Below are 20283 nucleotides of genomic sequence, written 5' to 3' on the forward strand. Positions count from 1 at the left end.
CCTAACCCTAAAAACCTTCACCCAACCTCTTTGACCTGCCTGCTTTCCCTCTTCTCCTTTTCGTAGTGTTGTCTCAGCTTGGCTCTGCCGTGAACAGACCTGGGCAAAGCCTTCCTCAGCAGACACTCCAGCTCTCCTCTGCCTTACAACAGCAACAACAGCAAGCCTTGCAGCAGCAGCAGCAACAGATACAAGTAATCCAGCAACTTCACTCCGATTGCATTAAAAATACAATTCTCAGCTCCAAAGCCAAAACTGCTGCCCTTTAGATTTTTACTAATACCTTTAAGGGTTTTAAAAACAAGTGCTGCATTTTGGCAAACTGAATACTGCAAGTTCTAAAACCGATTTCTCTCTCAACTTGGAGCACTGAATTTATTTGTATACGTTTGAGCCATCACTTTCCTGATTTGATAGCATTCAAGGAGTGCTTGTGGCACGTTACTAAAATGAGCTCTGCCAGGTGCCATTAGGATTTGAGGTGACAGCATGTACCAAGGACCTAGTTAAATTCAATCCAACTGCAGAGCTACAGGTAGAGTTAAGAAGGAAGCGCTGGCAAAGCATTCCTTTCATAAACTATTGCTGTATATCCAGATGTTTTTGTGGAGTATGGTATTGCAACATTTTAGCACAGAAATAGTTGCATGGATGAGGAAAAGACAATATTTTTTGCATATTGAATATTAAGCTGAAAAACATGTATTTTTGTGAACTAAGACATTTAATGAAGTTGCTGAGTTACTGCAGTTACTGCAACAGAGATAGAGGGCAAAAAACTGAATCCAGTTGTCCAAGTTTACTTGGGAAATGTTAAAAGTGCCCTCAGCAGGCTTCTGTGCCACTGGTGCTGCTTGACTGTACTCATTTTCCTAGTCTGTGGTATATTCCTTTGTTGATCTCATTCCCAGTGCTTCTTCAGTTTAATTATCTCATCTTGTTTTTTCCTGTCATTCTTCTTGAGGTTTCAAAGGTAGCTCTCAATTTAATATAACAACCTTTTTTTCCTTCCCCTTCTCCCTCACGGTAGCAGTTGCGATTCTTGCAGCAAACGGCTATGGCAGCAGCAGCAGCAGCACAAGCAGCTCACCTACGACATCAGCAACATTCAGGCAGCCACTCAAAAAGTAAAAGGAAGAGAGGTGCCCCAGCCCCTCCGAGCTCCTGAGCCTGGCAGTTTTATATCTAAAAAAAAAAAAAGGTCTTTTTGATTTAAAATGCTTTTTTAACAAATTATTTTTAAGAAAGAAAGCTCAGAAATCAGCGTTTTACACCGCTGGTAAGAACATGAACTTTTCAAATTACACTGAAGTGTGTAAACTGTATCTGGAAGCCAACCCTATGGAAAATAGGAATTTCATCTAATGAGCAGCTAGGGTTTGGTTTCTGGAAGTCACTTAATATTTTTAACAAAATGTTTTGCCTTGTATTTTTTACCATTCAGCAACATTGTACATAGTTCAGGGGTGATGTGACATTTTAGGGCAAAAACGAACTTTGTAAATGTAGTATTGGTATTTGTTTATTTGGTATAAAAGGTTTGTGAACACTGTAACAAATACAATTTTTACAAATCCATTTTGAAGAGAAATTGGCATGCATTTATTGTGGTTTTACGCTTTTTATCACTTTGTCCATCAGCTGCTTCACTTCTTTGTGTCTTGTAATTGCCCGGGTAATACAGTCCTGAAGTTTTGCTCCAGTCAGGGGACTTCCACCTAAAAAGTGAAAGAAGTTTGCTTTTCAATTTTGTTTTCTTGAAAACATTGGCTAAATGGAAATATTAATGCCTGCTAATTAGCAGGTTACTATTTCTGACTTGGTGTCTAATTTCTTCTCAAAATACATTTTTTCATTAAGTTAAATAACAACCCGTAGCAGGCAACCTGCGTCTGTGCTAAAGGTGTTAAAACATACCACGAAAACGACGAGATATTTTTGCTGCTGCAGCAGCAGCCATGTACCACAAGCAGTATTGCTATATTTTTTTAAAGGAATTTAAACTATATGTCAGTAATTTGTTTTAAAAAAAATGAATTAAGTGCGTGAAGAAAAACGATATTTGTTTAGAGTGCATCTATCTTAATAGGTCCAGTATTAAGATGGAGCTGCGTGTAAAAGGTCATAATGTTACTATGAAAACAGCCATTCATATACAGAATGTGATTGTGCATAGAGTGCAAAGTATTTGGGGAAACAAACATGTTGTCTATCCAATTCACTCATAGTAATTTTTCCAAGTACCTGGCTTATGAACGGAACACAGCCTGCCTTCTTCATCAGTTACAATTGTTACAGTTCCAGTTGCCAGATCCTCCTCTTCTGCAGTTGGATCAACAATGAGTAATGTGCTTTTAAAAAGAAAAAAAAAAAAACAGAAATTTCTTATTTGTATGCAGATTACTGGATTTTCACAAAGACGACAATGGTAAATTTAATTACGTCAGCTAGCTTTATAAAAATATTTTAAACCAAATGTATTATAGCCAAGTTTAGTACTGCTGCAAGCACTGTAATATCCACGGTTCCCTCATCAAAACACACAGTCATTTAAGGAACAGAAAATGCAGACCAATACAGAACTATGTTAAGCTCCAGAATAGGTTTACATCTTAGATTGTTTCACTTAAAACTGCCAAAGTATAAAAGGTTGTCAGAACTTGAGTAACCAGCAAAATGGTCTTGAAGCTGCTATTTGCAATATTAAAACATCTACTGCCATCCCTTGCACCTGCTAGTCCCAGCTAATTAAGAACGAAACAGCAGCAGCATATTATACATGAGAGCCAATTGTTAGGAAATGAGGAAAGATTAATTTGATGTAACCAGCTACTTCCACACCTCCACTGTCAGCTTTTCCTCTGCCAATGGATGTGTTCACACAACACTAACAAAATTATTGCCGTTTTGCACAGCATTCCTTCCATCCAAAGATTTCTTATTTACTGCTTATGTACAATGTACATAAAACCCTTTATCTAAAATGTACTTAAAACGCTTTGAGCATTGGTATTTAAAGGCTGCATGTAATAAATATGTCTAAGGGGACAAGCAAATTTGAAGTTCAGTTAAGCTGTGTATACACAAAAACATTTTACACTGCTTTACAGGTAGCTTTAGAACCTTTACCATCCTGCTGTTTTATTATGATGAACTCTGCACAGTGCCCGTTTACTGTTGAAAAAGAAAATACTGAGAAGTAATCCAGCACACTATAAATACTTCATATTTGGACAAACTCCTGATGAACAGAACAGATTTCTACATTTATATGTTGGAAAGAAACAGTCTCTTTAATTTTGGGCTTCACAAACATTTATCCAGGGTAAACACCTGTAAAGAAAAACTATAGGCATATTTCCAGAACTGAAAGCATGGGGACCAGTACACACCTAGTTAAAAATAATTAGGAAAATGTATGAACCCACTTCTGTTTCCATTGATTTCAGTGGGATCAGAATCATGCCCTTCATGCCAAAGAGTTTATTCTACATTATGGAGAAAGTTTGCAAAAGTATCTACGTGCTTTAACTTCCAGCTTCCATTATCTAGTGATTTAAGCAACTAAATATAAATAACTTTTGATAATTGAATTTAGAAATTTAAGATAGATACAAAAAGGGGCTTAGGCACCTAAAAATAGGATCTATGCAGAACCCTAAGTGCAGAAGAGATGCAAAAAAACAAATTTAAAAAAAAATACCCACTCAGCTACGGCCTAATCCTGGAGCATCTCAAGCAATTTGGTACCTTCCTATTTGAACTGAAGATTCTTTTGACCCCTGTTCTGCACAGGAGGTGCCCAAGGCCAATCCTCCTTCATCTATTAGGTACCCAAGTATCATCTTATTCCACCCTTCTCAAGTCCCTAATGCACGAAGAAGGGTGTCCCTTCTGTTCCTTGCTGCTTTCCAGTGCTTACCCAAAACCTCATGCAGATCCAGAAATTAGACAAAGTGACAACTAAGTCCCCCTAAGAGGCCTAATCTGGTACATGTGCTACAACACCTACCACACCAATCGGATTGGGCTCCTCCTAAACTGCTGTCATGCCTTCTTTTCAAAACACAGATGGGGCTGGTTACTACAATCCATCTTATATATAAATAACACAGTAAAAGCACTTGCCCAGGAACGGGAACATGGGCTCAGTTCCTCACTCAGCCCAAGATTATTTAAACCAACATCACCCACTTCCCAGCAAAGTGCCCTAACACCCTGGGATAAGCCTGCCTGGGTGAAGGCACCCCTGTGAAGAATGGTATGGCATAGGACCAGGAGTGTAAGCAAAAAAGTCTGACAGTTGCCTCATAATTAATCCTTCTGCTCAGATGTGAGACTCCTGGGTCCTGCCTCCAGGATTACTTGCTCTTTTAGTCCCGTGACTGTTTAATGCAAAATAAAAATTCTTGGAAGTAGATGCATTTTACCATAGCTGCTTGGATGGAGTTCCTGACTGCCACTGGAAAAATCAACATCAAGTCTTTCAGATATTGTTCATATGCTAGTACAACTGCAATTAATCAGTTGAATGTTAAGTGTGCAGAGATCCAATTAATTTATCCATTTTATTTACAAAGGCAATTAAACAGCAAAAATATTCCAGAAAGTACTGATGTGATAAGATACTGACTTCCACATCTTCTGATTTCCTTTGATAACTGTCATTCATTCAGCAACTTACATATTCTGTGTTCTTCTCTGTTTGCCAAAGTAATGTGTGACTAAGACTGCTGATTGCTAAGATTATTGTGCAACAGCATCTGATCCCCAGCCCCAAGAATCATGAGTCCAGCCAGCAGCACCATGAGAGCTGTTGGGCATGGGGTTTAAACTCCCTGGCTTCCCCCACAAGGAGCTTCTGATCTCAAGGGTTCAGCAACCCTGGTGGGATTATATATATGGAACATTTTTATGCCTGGTTTGCCAGGTGCCTTAAAACTGGGTGCATGTGTAGCACCACTGCCTTTTATGCCACAATTAACACATTGATCATGCCACTATATTTGTAATATGTACCAGGGCCCTAGAAGTACCCACTAAGTTTTTCTACAAAGCTACTCTAACCATCTTCTCATTTACATCAATATTCCAATTTTTCAGTATATTTGAGTTTATATCATACAAATAAATTTGCCATTTTGCATTTTAAATGGATACTGCTAAAAATGATAGTAACACTACAAATAGGCATGCAGACAGTGTTCACAACATCAGCAGCACTTAAATGCACTGGGTGGGGTTTCAGAAAAATTAAAAAAAAATCAGTATGGCTTTCAATTCCTATGAATTGTAGTGGGGGGAGGGGACCCAAATGAAGGATTTCAAGTAAAGAGTCAAATAAGAGCTTGATAATGCCAGACCATTTTAGCTGTAAGGATGCTAACTTGGATAGCTTGCCATATTTCCAAGCAAGTTACTGCATTCTCTCTCTCAACTCTTAGATATTCTTAACTTGCTGAAATTCCGGTTTGTTAGTACTATGAGCTAGTGAAAAAAATTATACCTTTTACACTAAAGTTGGCTCCATTTTCGTTGTGGATGTAGTGTTTATTAATGTTTGTATTGGTAAAGCTTTTTGGGATGAAAAGTATTAGATAACTATAACAGTGAAATTACAACTAATATTTAAGTAAATTTCAATACTCGAATACTTTCAGAGTGATTAACCTGTGAAGTCAGAATCCATTTAATCCAGGGAGCCAGATTCTGGTTCAGAGAACTGAAGAACTTTGATAGTTCTACTGAACATCTGCTGCTGTTATAAATCAGGCAAGAGTTTAACATAGCCCAGAATTTGTTACAGATGTAATGCCAGATATAAATGTCAGTTTGCATGGGTTCAGTGGCAAAACTGCATATGGATTCTTCAGCAGCTTCTCAACAAGATCATCTGGCTTTCCATCACTATTTGCCACTCCATAATTTTTTTCATAGTATACATTTTACCAAGAGTTACCCACTTACTCATCAAATATAGCAAACGATGTAGCAACTGGATACTTCCTGATATTCAAAGGAGTCTTCTGTTTTAAGTTAACTTCTGCTAAACCAGTTTCTTCATTTATAGCAACTGCTGGTAACTGTACTGGAAAAGAGATTTTGGCTGCTGTAATTCACATTTTACACACAAAAGGAATTATTTATAAACTCCTATATTCTAGTATCCACCAATCTGAGAACCTGCAACTCCTACTGATGGCAGGCCCCAAACTAATCAGTAGTGGACATCTGTTTTCTATAGAAATTTAGAAATTCTGCTGTTATGAGGCAAGGAAACAAGGATTTTTTTTTCTTACTGAACAACTGTACAGTTGGCAGAGATGTTTGACAAGCTTTTGAGCACAAGTGCCCTTCTTTAGGTCTGGGCACTTATTTTAGTATAAAAATTAATTTCAGAAAAAAATTCAGTCACTCTACTTCACAAGTACATTACTTACATCAGAAAGCATAAAATACTTGATTACAAATCTGACCATATTTTTTAATTCTAAATGTATTCCTTTTTTGCATCTTTCTACTTTAAATTACCGCTTTGGACACGGTTCTATTTGTAACTATTTTTCCGATTAATCATTCTTAAAGAGAAGATTTAATCATACTAAAGTAGGTATATTCCTTAGCATTTTATTCCCTCAGTGAGTTCCCGTTGTAGAACAGATCATATTTTAAAACAACTTAACTTTTGAAAAAAGTCTATTCAGTTTCTAAAACCAAGAATACATTGTGTTTTCAATACACGTATGTAATTCTCTATTAATAATACACAACTTTTCCTAAATCGAAAAAGTTAAACACAAAATGTAACTTATTTAATAAAACCTTAGTTTGCCAACACTTAATATATAAAATGAACGTATTGCATTGTTAGTATGTATTGTAGGGGTGTGCAAAGTGGGCAGTATTTGATTCGGATTTGGTCTAATTTGGGGGACAGTGATTTGAGTCGCTGATTTGGATCACTGTCCTGATTCGATTTGGCCAAATCTGAATCTGAAGATTCGATTCTGATTCGGAGAATCAGCAACTCAGTCATAGACACAGCTTTGTATGGTTTTTCTACATACCTCGAGGTACCAGACACGACTCGTGAACACTGAGATGGAGGGCCAGATGGAGCATCCCATGGGAGTGCAGAGGAGTCACCCGTGTGCTCCGCAGCAGACCTGGAAGTGGACTGGAAGTACTTATAAACATAAAAGCTGTGTCTATGACCTAATCGCTGAATCTCTCTGAATCGAATCAGAGGCTTCCGATTCGATTCTGAGAGATTAATGGGTCTCCTGATTCGATTCGGATTTGGAGATTCGGCTGCCAAAATTGAGCCGAATCTCCTCCCAATTGAATCAGTGACGGAAGCTTTGCACAGCCCTAATGTACTGAATTTTTAATGGTCCTACTTTTACTTAGGACCAATGGTGGAAGATCCAGAATTAAGGCATAAAGAAAAAGTCCATAGATATCATTAATTAACAGTCCTGTACGAAATTAATACAACGGGCATAAAATCACATATAATGAAGACAGCCCATAGTTTGATCAATTATATTTATACAAATCAATGGCATTAATTTAGTGTTATTTTTTCTACTGTATTTATAGTTTCAGTAGTCCAATGAAAAGGAGTTTTAATAGCGAGCATGAAGTTCTTGAAAAAATAATTAACTAGCAACTGACTGTTCACCATAAGTCAAATGATCACTAAACATTTAACCCCAAATTATTATCAGCTTGTGATTTTTTTTTCTTTATATTACACTTACCATTGTTTAAAGCTGCTAACAAAGCAAATGTGCAGGCATCTAAAATGTTTCCATCGTAGTCCAAGCATATGATGTCACAGTATAGCACCCAAGCAAGCTAAGAAACAAAGTTTGTAGATTTAAGACAAGGGTAGCCTTTGAACCCTTGGTACCGCACCAACTCAGGCTACATACTAACACACATTAAGCTACCAAACCATCCTCTGATCTTTCAGCAGCAAAAGTTACATGCAATTATACATTATATATTTACTTCAGAAAAACTGCAGATGTTCTAAACAAAATGTTCTATTTGCAAATAAACTGCTTGTTGCTGAATTGTGGACAAACATCAATGGAGATTGATGTCAACCTCCACTGGAAAAGTTTGGGCAAGAAATCAACTTAATATTTAAAAAATGTGCATGAATGTGTACATGAACACGCGCGCTTGCAGCTGTTAAGACACAATCCAAAAACCAAATATAGTCTGTTCATTCTACATTGGTGTGAATGTGCATGTTTGAAGGTGCAAACCTACCCTGCCTGAAAAAAACACCACTAAATTGTAGAAACTTTGAGCACAGCAGGACATACTTACAATGTAGTTTAAGAGACATGTGAATTGACAGATGGCTTGGGTACAAAAAGTCTGAACCACAGATAGATGGATCAAAAGTTGCAGCACAGACCCTTTCTTTGTCCCACATCTCAAGACACTATTATTGCTAGAACATCTTATTATCAAGAAGATCTAGTTGTTATTTCTGTATTAAAAATGTTTTTTCAGTGAAGTCATGGGGGCAAGGTTTAACTCAACCAGTTTAGCCTGTGTTTAAAAGTCTACACTGGTTTTGGTATACTTTTATTTACATGAGCTAACAGCTTCTGACAACATATCCATAAATTGCAGCCAAAACAAACCCTATAGGTTTGTTATAAGCTCATATGATCAGGCTTGCAGGTACCCCTGCCGTGATGTGTTCTTTATACACTTCCCTTAAAAAATCCTGCCGATTCCTATAACAAAAGCAGGAAAGACAAAAATCAAGTGTAATTTTATATTAACTCTTTATAGACCCATAGAAATCCCCATGTTTTATTAGACTCGGTCTATCTAATCTATTATCTCATCTCCAGTGGTGTTGTGTTAGCAATGGTGCATCATGGGAGATGTATACCGGAAGCAGCTTCCTTTCTATTTATAGGTAGGAAGTGGCAACTATAGCACTGTTTACCCTCTAGAGAGGTCTAATCCCTTGTAGATGGAGACTGGTTTAAACCCTTCCAAAAGTTGTTTTTACATTGACTTATAATGTTGTAACTATTATGATACTATAATGCTTGAACTCAACAGTATCCCCAGCTGTGTAAAGTACGCATGTATATTAATCACAGTACAATATTTTTTTTTAAATGCAGTCACTCTACCTTATTTACTTGATTTTAAGACAAAGTTTTTCCTCCCCTATTCAACATGGAGAAAACCAAACCTCATCTTAGAATTAAGCATCAAGTAAAAACTCAACACCCATGTTCTGTGCTGCTCTCTGGCTCTATGCTGATTCCTTCTACATTTTCCAGCTTCACTGCAAGCTAAGGAGCAGTGCAGGCTGCAGCACAGAGCTAGAGGGTGGGAAAGGAATCAGAGAGGAGCCAGAGAGCAGCATACGACCCAGCACTTTGCCACTCTCTGACTCTGCTGGGTCCTGTGCTGCTCTGTCTCCCTGCTGAGCCAGGGAGTGGTGAGGCAATCAACACAGCCAGAGAGCAGCATAGGACCCAGTACCAAATCCCACACTGCTCCCTGCCTTCACACTGATTCCCTACTGGGAGCTAAAAATCAGCACAGGACCCAGTGGGAAACCAGATAATGGCAAAGGAATCAGTGCTGGTTCCTGCACTGCTCTCTGGCTCTGCTAGTTGCCTCACTGCTCCCTGGCTCTGAACAGATTCCTTCGTTGCTCTCTGACTCCCTGCTGAGCCAGGGAGTGGTAAGGGAATTAGCACAGCACCAGGGAACAGTGGAGGACCCAGCACAAGGACATCATGCAACTGTGTAGGGGTAGACAGCAAGGGGATAGGCAGCAGTGGAGGCAAGTGGCTGTTGGTGGGAAGGGGCAGGTACAGGCACCAAAGGGGGAGGCATAGGTCTGGGGTCAAGCCCCAGACTTGACTCCCACTGCTTGCCCTCCTGCAGTGGTTGTGGGCTTGAATTTAAGGTCATTTAACCCTCCAAAGCTTAGATTCTGTCCATGGGAAGTTGTTATAAGAAATATATAATTTTCCATGGATAGAATTTAATTTTTGGGGGGTCATCATAAATTCAAAGTTGTCCTGGATTCAAGTAAATAGCCTCCCCCATGGATATTGATTTGTATTCAGGTCATGTAACAAATATGATTATTAGATTTTAGATGCAACCCACAAGGAATCTACAAGTATCAAGATTAACACAAAACAAAAATCAGAGTTCAGTGTACCAAAGTTTTTCTTAAACCCACTAACAATAAGTCCTCCTCATTCTGAGACACTGCTTTTAGCAGCAAGACTTTGCTTACCTTGCCATTCACAATACACAGATCTTCTTTCATTATTATCTGTGAGCTAAAATAAAGTGAAAGAGTAAGTCAGGAAATCAAATTCTTGTTGCAGTTTGTGTATAATTAAAGCATGTTATAATATTTCTTACTTTTCAATCACATCTGCAATAAACTGGCTAACTGCCTGAGCCTCTTCCCCTGGAGGGCCAGGACGAAATCTTGCTGAGCAGAGGGGTGGGAGATCCACATCAGGAACTAGAAATAAAAAATGTTTAGTCATTAACTTAACACAGAAAGAATTATAATATTATAATTATAATAAACATTATAGATAAGCAATTTATGGCCTTGATCAGTACAGCTTTGCAGGCATTTCAAATAAAAGCCAAGGCCATAAGTTTACAGATCATTCAAATCTGTATACTTTTTCTTCCAAAATTACAGGGCAACTATTCAGGGCAAAAACCATTAGTCTGTGTTCTACTGAATTAGTTGTATATTTTTGGCATAATTAAATAGTTTACTTTAAACCATGGAATGTACAGTACAAGCTATTACAAAAAAGTACTCCCAAATGACAAAATTCACTGGAATGTCCGTTGCCTGATACTATCTATTCTTTCTATTTTCTATCATGATTTGCTGTTCTGGACAGAAAAGAAGTTTATCCACAGAAAATATAGGATATAAACCAGTTTTCTTAAAACATTGATTCTCAGTCAGAGAGCAACAGCAAACATGATCCACAAAATAAACCCAGAGATTTCAAACAGAAATCCATAGCTGTGGTTTCCAAATTCTTTGCAACAGAAAAAAATGCTCTATTACTCTTTAGAAAATGCCTCCTCTTAGTTTTCACTATTTTGGCTACAGAAAAATCTCTCAAGTCTATCCAGATGTGCCTGGAGTCTAAAGAGGTTAAGAATCACTGTTCTAAGATGTTGTATTTTGGAAATTCCTAGTTAAAGACAGTTGAGTTCAGTAAAAGACCTGCCTCACAAAAGGATGACAGCAAATAGATTCTTATTTATTTCAATGGAATTCCATATGAGAATAAGTGAAGACTCTGTGGTGCTCCAAGTAGCTTTAAAGTACTCTAAAAACTGAGGGACAGATAACACACTGAAGTGCTGTAAATCAGTCTGAACCATATCGGTCTGCTCATGTGTTTCCCTCTAATCTCAGAGCCTAAATCAGTAAAAACCCCACTGAGCTGGATCTACTTTTATAATTACTTCTCTTGATATTTCTGAAGAATATTTATTTCTTGGGTATTATCAAAACACATGGAACCATATAATTTATTGCAGCCCTTTTCCATCCATTACACTTCTCTTCTGCCAAGGTGTCAAACATTTCTCCACTAAGAAGGTACCTTTAGTAAATCCCCAACCTACAATAACCTACTTTGGCCATCAGTTTGCTTACCCGTCTCCCCAGACATCTGCTGTTCCCATCATTTCCTGGCTGTTTGGAGAGACTGAGATTAAAAGGGGCAAGGTAGCTTGTATGAGGAACTTGAAAGAGTTTGTGGACATTCTAACACGGAGAAGATAAAATTAATCCTTCCATGTCCTCCCAGCTGCTGCTAGAAACTGAACACCAAAACTAGCAGCACATATCCAATCTGTCAAACTAACTCTAAATTTTAAAAAAGCCATTGTACAACATGTCACCTACCTTGAAACTGATTCTGAGTGCTATATTATTACAATGTTTTAAATCCAATATTGTTTGAAAAAAAAAACAAAAAAAACGTGCTACTGAAATTGGTTTCACCTAGTGATTAAAATTATTTTGTTAAATATGACTAGTGGTTTCAAGAAAAATAGGCAGAAAGCTAACAAAATTAAAAGCCTTACCAATGTATCCCTTATTTGTGGCATCAACTGGAGGTGCTGCAAACTCCTATAAAGCAAAGATCAAAACAGCAGCTCAGGGATACAATTTCATATGTCTGAGCAATATCTTGGAAAGATTTCTTGCAAAGATGCTGAAAAGAATTTACAAGTACAATTTCTAGAAGGGATCCTCAGATTTTTTTTTTTTTTTATTAAATTTTATTTTCCTAACACTACAGGTTTCCCTCAAGTTATGCGATTCATACGTTCCTGGAGAACGTCACATAAATCGAATTCACATAAAGCGAATCTACTTTATAATGTAAGAAATAGGGATAGGTTCCTCTGTCAGCTGCTCCCGGGGCTGGCTGGGGTGAGTGCAGACAAGCAGAGCCCTGGGCAGTGCAGGGCACGGCACTTGCCCCAGCCCTGGGGCCGGCGGCCACTGCAGACTTGGGCCAGTCCCAGCCTGCTTTTGTCTGGCAGCAGGCGCCTGCTCACCCATGCTGCAGCCCTGGTAGCAGCAGATGCTGCCTGCTTGCAGTCATTGGGCTGTGCCATGCCCCAAAACCCCCGGAGCTCCACTTCCCCCAGACACCGTGCCCCAGACCCCACAGCGCAGCAGAGCCCAGCAGCTGCAAGCAGGCGGCATCCGCCGCTCCCAGGGCTGCAGCGGGGCGGGCAGCTGCCTGCAGTCAGATGAGACCAGGCTGAGGCTGGCAGCCGCTGCAGGCTCAGGGGCTCCAGGCTCTTCCTGGTGCTCTGCCTGTCTCCACCCCAGCCCTGGCTGCAGCGGCCCCAAGAGCTGCCAGCACCAGCTGCCTGCACCAGGGCAAACTGCAGCCCAGCAGCTACAGGGAGCTGGCATCAGCCACTCCTGGGACAGCTGCAGAAGGAGCTGGGATGAGTGGGGACAGGCAGAGGCCTGTGGGTGTTCAGGGCATAGTGCATCCCAGTGGCTGCCGGCAGCTCCCGGGGCCGCTGCAGCCAGGGCTGGGGTGAGTGCCGTGCCCTGCACCACCTGGGGCTCTGCTTGTCTGCGCTCACCCCAGCCGGCCCTGGGAGCAGCTGACAGGGGAACCTACTCCTACTTCTTACATTACTGTATAAAGTAGATTCACTTTATGTGAATTTGATTTATGCAGCATTCTCCAGGCCTATCCCGATCGCATATATGCCACCTTACCTTGCGTATAATGAATTTCGGGTACAAAAGGGTCATTGCACAAGAGCAAATTTGCATAAACCAAACCTGCATAAATCGAGGTAAACCTGTACTTAGTTATAGTAATTTCTTTAATGAATTCCTTGTTGCATATATGTTATAGGCATTACAACTAGATCTTTTAATAACACCTTGTTCTTATATAGCACTTTTTCATTAGTAGATATTAAAGTGCTTTACGAGGAAGGTAAAAATATCATTATCTGCATTTTACAGGAGAGGAAACAGGGCACAGACTTGCACAAAGTCACCTGGCAAGCCAATAGAAGAAGAGACTCAACCCAATAACATCTCTTCTGAACTGCGTATCTCCTGAAAGAGGGCAGTTTGCTTATTAATCAATACTCTCTGCAAAACAAAATAACTAGGAAGGCAAAAAAGGCCTTTGTTTACTTTAAGAACCAAACAATTAAATGTATAAAAGCCTGTTTTCTATTCTGTATTATAATTTCTAACTATCTGTTATTTCTCAGACCTGAAAATAAACCATATGAAGAAATATCACTGTTTCTGATTAGCAGATCATTAAAACTTCCCAAGCTTGTTTATTCTAATAAACAGATTTTATTCACTAAACAATACTAACTGTTGTTATTTCTCAGTCTAAAATAAAAGTAAACATACCGCTTTGATACCACATATTACTGTGGTATTTCCCAGCTTCACTAAGGCAGAGCCATCTGCAGTAGTAATGGAACCTGAAGAAAGAAAACGTTAAATAATATAAGTTGTCTATTTAAGCAAGTTCTCAAACACGCTATCCAACTTCACAATGAGAATTCCTCATCTTAGCTTCCTCACCATTCACTCAGAGAGAACAGCACAGGTTTCACAGAATGCTGTAAATCCTGGGGAATTCTAGGATTGAGCGAAATCTGACCCTACCATAGGTTAAAAGTATAAAGGACTATCAAAAACTGTTCCTATCTACTCTGTAAACTATTTTTGTTTGATACTCTTGTAAGATAGCACACTTTTGAATTTGTACCATAATTGAAATGCATACACCAGCATTTTCCAATATCTTGTTTGCTTATTTGAAGGACAATGGTGCTATTTTCCTTTCAGTCCAGTTCCATAATCATTTTATCTGATTGTGTTTTAATTCACTGCTGCCTTAGTTATACTTCTGTTTTCACTAGCAAGGACTTAGGGATTCATTTCCTCTGCATTAGTAGTCACCAAAGTTGTGCTAGCTGACACCTTCACACTAAGCAAATGGCAAAAGCAGGCAACATGGGTTCCAAATCCCCTGGATCCAGTCAGGAAAGAACATACCCATAACAGAAAATGAAGAACACAACCATGTTCTGAGCATGGCCACCAAATCCTGACTGGGAATGGAAATCAGGAGAGGCATACTGGAGATGGGGCCACAAAATGCAGCACTGTGGAGATTCTGAGTAATGCTGTGACAGTCTGGCAAGTTGCTGTTACTTAAATTATCAGCCAATGTTTTCTAAATTAAACTGGGTAACTAAGTAAAAAGAGCACTGCTGAGTAGCCAGGAGCAGCAGGAAGCAAAGATCACTCAAAACTACTCCTGGACTGCATATTATATACTGTCTATTACAGCCTCAGTACTGAAACACAACCCTTCATATTTTCATATCAAATACCAGGAAAACTGATTAGCTATTCATTATATGCTCCAAATGTAAAACCCAATTAAATTAAAAAGCTGTCCCCAACACTGTCCTAACACTTACCTATGTTGACAGTGGTCGCTCTGAATTCACCTAACTCTCTTCCATCAGGACGGCAGTTCTCTTTCTAAAAGATAAGAGTCTGAGTTAAAAACATTTTTGTTAAATAGTACAATCAATATACTAAATATAAATACCAGTTTATTTTCTAATATCAACTTGGAACTGCAAGACAAGCTCTCTAAAATAAGCTCAAAGATTTCACTTCAAGGCAAAGTACTGCAGACCAGATCCACAACAGGAGTGAAATGGGACTGCTTTTCACACCTAAATTCAGAACTGCAATCCTCAAAGTCCCACTCATAAAGCACCTGAAGTCCACACGTGCCAAATTACTGACATTAAAGTATTACAAGCACCCAAAAGTCTGCTTCTAGCACAGAATCATAGAAAACTAGGTTTGGAAGGAACCTCAGGAGGCCATCTAATCCAAACCCCATGAGGCAGGGCTTGGCCACATGTGGAACGCTGCAGGGACAGCCACCAACTGGACAAGCTCTGCTGCCCACAGCCCAGACCTCCCCTCCCCCTGCCACAGGGCAGGGCATGCAGGGAGTGGATCACACCTGTCCCACTCCTGAACACCAGGGATCCTGGTTTTCCGTTTCCCACGGAAAAACAAAGAAAAGCACGGATTTCCCATTTTTATCAGAGAAAACACAGATTTTCCCTTTTAGAAGAGAAACCCATGGATTTCCCCTTTTTGCAAAGAGCTCTGCAGAGTGGCAGAGTTCCAGCCTACAAGAGCTGTTTGTAAAGGGGTGGGGAAACCCTCAACCCTGACAGAAGGGGAAGGGAGGGGTGAAGGGCAGGGCCCAACACTCTCACTTACTGAAGGCTGCTTCAGGCTCACTCTTCTTGCTGGTGATAAGTGGGGCTTAGGGGTTGGGCAGGGCTGGGGGGGCCCTGGGGGGAAGCTGGCTAGGGACTGAGGGAGTGGAGAGGTTTGCAGCCAGCCAGACACTCTGGCCGGGAGGGGGTTTGCAACCTCCTCGCTCCGGCTGGAGTGCTGAGCTGGCTGGAAACCCCCACTGCTCCCTCAGCCCCCAGCCAGCTTGGGCACTCCCCGGCCAGGCACTCCGGCCGGGAGGTGGGGTTTGCAGCCAGCCAAGCACTGTGGCTAGAGCAGGCAGGCTGCAAACACCCTCCCACCCAGAGTGCCTGGCCAGCTGCAAACCCTGGGTCACAAACACTGTGCTCCCCACTCTGCTGCCCTCCCCCAGGCTCTCCAGAGCTCAGTGTCTGCAACGGCAGGGCAGGGCACAGCGGGGCCACACACAAAAGCTGACTGCCACTGCAAGCTCCATACTGCCCTGCCCACAATTCCTTTGCATGCACAGGGGCTGTCCACATCCACCCTGCCCACACCCCCAACACAGATCTGGGGGGTGCAGGTCCCCCCTACCCCCCAGGAGTGCATGCTGCCACTGGGAGCTGGCCCTACCCAAGCCTGCACCAGGCAGCAGGGGGGAGGGGGGGGAGCCACCTCATGCTCCTGCTGTAGCAGCCACTGCCTTCCGTTGGGGGCAGGGGGCTGCAGACCTGGGTCCCTGGCCCCATAGCCCTGGCAGCTGGGGGCCTCCTCCAACAGGGCTGGGGGGTAGGGACTGTGGGTGGGGGTCAAGGGGCACAAGCATGGCCTGTGGGCTGGGACGGGCAGGGGTAGTGAGGGATACCAGCAGGGCTGTGGGGGGCATTTAACCACAGATTTTGGGATTTTTATCAGAGAATTTGCATTTTAAATTTTTTTTTTAAATCAGAGATAACCAGGTTCCCCACCAACCCAAAGCCTCATAGAGAGTTTTGGTGAATTGGGGGGGGGGGGGGGGGGGCGGCAAAGGGGGCTATGACCTTGCCTATGACAGTTCACCAAAATTCCCTACGTGACCCTTGGGCCCAAATAATTGCCCACCCCTGGGTTAAAGGCACTCAGTCAGGATTTAGGAGGCCTGAGTTCAGTCCCTTTTCTGTTTCAGGGGATTCAATGTAAGCATCAAGGTACAAACTATTCTCAGCTGAGAGCACTCTCTTGCCAAAACTGTTCCACTTTGCATACTATCATAAAAGATTTGTTGCATCAGAGACAGCTTTGCTTGGTGTGCATTATTAATATAGATTTGAAGTCTGACTTGTCCAAAGCACAATTAATAGTATTACTTGCTATTTGTGCTGTAGCACCCATGGTCCCCACTATTGCCCAAGATCCCATTAAGCCAAAGTTAGGCTGATGCCCTGTACTAATTTAAGCACACGTCTAAACCTTGCACACATCAGGACTCCCTTTGAAGTCCATAGTACTATTTGTATATCAAGTTAAATGCATGCAGAGTAAGAGCCGCAAAATAGAAGAATCTGAACAATCTCTTCTATTATATGTTTGAAGGACAATCCAAAGGTAGGGATGTACAACATAGTCCATCAGATCAAGCCCAGTAATTTGTCATAATTCTTTATTAAGCCACTATACTAAATGAAAAAGGATGTGAAAAATTAATAGTGAGTCCTGTTGTCCTCCCTGTACAACAGATTGTTCAAGTGTGCATGTGACTGCATGTGAAGTCCAGTTACCTGGCTGTACACATGGCTAAGGGCTTATATCTGATCAAAGCAAATCTTACCAGTGACAGCTTCCATTGGAAAATGTATTTTACAAATGGCCCTCAGAAAACTTTTGAGTTGTGCAACCTTGCCAAAACCCTACTGTGGTGTATATATGGGTTAAAGAGAACAACAGAAAAGAAAAAAATAATTTCAGTCTACATAATTTAGACACGTATAATGCTTTACTCACCAAAAATCTTCTGTAATACTCCAAAGGTTCCACAGTTCTGGAAAAAAACAGAAAAATTCTTATGGAAAAAGCTGTTTCACAAAACTGAATTGGCTAGTCAAAACCTAGCAAGAAGCTTAGTGCTTTGCGGTTTAGCCAAGTTTGACAGTCAAGTCCTGTCTGTCTGTTGACTATGTTTGGACAGAAAGCTAGCCAGCACTCCCAACAACATACTAGAATACTCTATCATGATTTTTGTGATGGATTTGAGACATGAATTCAGATTCTAGAAAGATGGTGGCCCTGAAAAAAAGAAAGGGCTCAGAAACAATAATGTTTGGCAAACATGGAACTTTTTGTCAATCACCCACAGAACAGTCTTTTGTACAATTCATTCATTTTATACCATTACATTGGACATCTCTTCAAACTAACAACACTGAGAGAGGTGGAGGAGAAGGAGATGATCATCAGTAGCAAATCTATACCTGAAAATAGCTATGGCAGTCTGTAACACTGCCATTAAAATAGCACAGCATTTCCTGGAAAGGAATGTACCTCGGTACAAGGCTTTCTTAGGTTTTGTTCAAACATGTATTTTTGGAGACAGCCACAGGTATAGTAATCCTGAGAATTAATTTAGTTTCTCTGTATACATATTTTGGCATCACAAATCAGGAAAACGAGTTTAAAGGCAATTCCCAATAAGTCACCCTGTGAAGCTCCTAACTGGCATCAATACAGGTATGACTTCCCACTGGCTCAGGCTGTAGGATCTATGTCCCACTTCACTGAGGGTGAACAAGAGACATAGGGGAGGGGGGGAAAGAAAGCTGGATGGCTGTACAATTCCTCCCTTGGCTAAATTCCTTGAAACACACCCTTTGTCCAAGCACTTCAAGACCTAACCTTCTTTTGCTCCAAACAGATCCCTCCCTTCCAGCCTACCCAAGACTTGAGACAGGGTCCTGGTTGCTTTAAATTTCCCCCTTAGCTATTTCTTGGCTACACCAAGATCTACAGCTCACAAAATACTTCAGCTGAGGAAAGATCAATTCTCATGCCATGTTGTGGAAGCTGCCCATGTAACCAGATTCCAAAAGGGACTGGACAAATACTCAGAGGAAAGGGGCATCAACAGCTCTTGAGCAGAATCTGAATTTACCAAACCTTAAATGCTGGAGCCTGCAAGTAGGAGAGGAACAACAGGGAAAACCCTGCCCCTGTTCACTCTCCCTTTCAGCATCCACTGGCTGCCACCATGGGACACAGATGGGGGTGGAGGGGAGGGAACCTGAGTTTAGGGAACAACTAAAGAGAAAACAGGGATGGGAGCGAGGTCATGAGTTTAACAAAAGTGCTCTGAAGGGGGACATGGAGGGGGGACAGCACACTAGGGCAGTGCCCACCGGCCCTCAAAGGAACCAACAGACTCTGCCCATGAAGCTGCCCAGAGACATGAACAAAGCAGGGACAGGGAGACATCCTTGCAGGCTCTGACAGCTGTGTGACACAGGTCCAGCTGGTGGCTTCCAAGGGACTGGGGCCCTGCTCAAGCAGAGCTACAAGACTCCCTCAGCAGAGGCAGCCGCTGAGAAAGCAGCACCTGGTTTCCTGGGATGAAAGAAGGCAACGTGGAGGCAGGAGTGAGGCTTGGAGGCTCAGAACTAGGCGTGGAGGCTGGACCCCTTGGGCAGCTCCCAGTGATGCTGGGAGGGGAGACGGCCCTGCGGCCCCAGGGCTGAACCAGGTATGGAAGGGAGGGGGGGAAGCAGCAGCTTCCCTCAGGGGACGCACCCTGGCAGTGTTGCCTGGTGTACAGTATCATATTCGTGCGATGATTTCAACTATTATACAATGTACAATCAATCAGAGTAAAAGCGTTCAAAACATAAGATCATTTTTATGGGCGTTAATTGATGCCGCATACACAACACCCAAATCTCCCTCGGAGGGTCTTAACCACGCTTTTGGCCTTGCTGCCAGCACTTCCTTACTACGGCCTGCCTCAAAATAAATGCTTCAACTTTGGTGGCCCAGGTCTCTCTCACTCACTCACTGACAACGAGCAGCGAGCAACAGCCAGCAAGCGAGAAGACGTCTTTGCATTCTCATTTGCACAATTATTCGGCGTACGAAAAATTTTCAACAAATACCATAATTTCGAGCTAGTAATACCACAGTTTCATACTTAAAACCTGGGAAAAGCTGCGCCCCGCCTCGGCCGCAGGGACCCGGGCAGCTGGAGGCTGCCCGCCGCCAACGGACCCGGCCGGCGGGAGCTCCACCAGCCCCTTCCCCCGAGACCTGTGCGGCCGCAGCGAGACCTGCCGCAGCCCGCGGGATAGACGAGAACCTTACTTGAATCCGGCCGCCATGGTGCTACTTCCGCCCCGCTTCCGGGTTTAAGGATGTACATCCGGGGTCATCCCCCCACTCCTGCGCCGTTGGCGGCG

The 20283-nt window shown here is 41.8% G+C and overlaps 2 protein-coding genes across 14 annotated transcripts in view; one reads left to right on the forward strand and one right to left on the reverse strand.

Annotated features, from left to right (window-relative positions):
* The window catches only part of SUPT20H (SPT20 homolog, SAGA complex component), a 64753-nt gene extending 63175 nt beyond the window's left edge, over positions 1 to 1578 (forward strand). For 6 of the 13 annotated variants that reach the window (XM_014603471.3, XM_019498237.2, XM_059714619.1 and 3 more), the window contains exon 24: positions 67 to 1024. In XM_014603471.3, the coding sequence (XP_014458957.1) occupies positions 67 to 269 (203 nt within the window). In that variant the 3' untranslated portion in view covers positions 270 to 1024. The other 7 variants (XM_059714649.1, XM_019498239.2, XM_019498238.2 and 4 more) reach the window with 3 other exon arrangements.
* Positions 1505 to 20274, reverse strand: EXOSC8 (exosome component 8). The gene is made up of 11 exons (XM_006267440.4): positions 20189 to 20274; positions 17849 to 17885; positions 15061 to 15124; positions 13976 to 14049; positions 12148 to 12193; positions 10435 to 10540; positions 10304 to 10349; positions 7764 to 7860; positions 5968 to 6088; positions 2245 to 2351; positions 1505 to 1718 (listed from the first exon to the last, which is right to left on the reverse strand). Exons 1-11 carry the CDS (start codon positions 20203 to 20205, stop codon positions 1603 to 1605), a joined length of 831 nt encoding a protein of 276 aa, XP_006267502.1. The 5' UTR covers positions 20206 to 20274; the 3' UTR covers positions 1505 to 1602.
* Positions 20275 to 20283: the final 9 nt, after the last annotated feature.

The sequence above is a fragment of the Alligator mississippiensis genome, chromosome 1 (genome assembly GCF_030867095.1).
Source record: "Alligator mississippiensis isolate rAllMis1 chromosome 1, rAllMis1, whole genome shotgun sequence".
Classification (NCBI taxonomy): domain Eukaryota; kingdom Metazoa; phylum Chordata; order Crocodylia; family Alligatoridae; genus Alligator; species Alligator mississippiensis.

Coding starts and splice junctions, on each gene's coding strand:
- EXOSC8 (XM_006267440.4), bottom strand. Junction 14,050..15,060: donor AGCGACCACTGTCAACATAG/GTAAGTGTTAGG, acceptor TTCTTTCTTCAG/GTTCCATTACTACTGCAGAT. Junction 6,089..7,763: donor GTTAGCAGCTTTAAACAATG/GTAAGTGTAATA, acceptor TCTCTTTTCCAG/TACAGTTACCAGCAGTTGCT.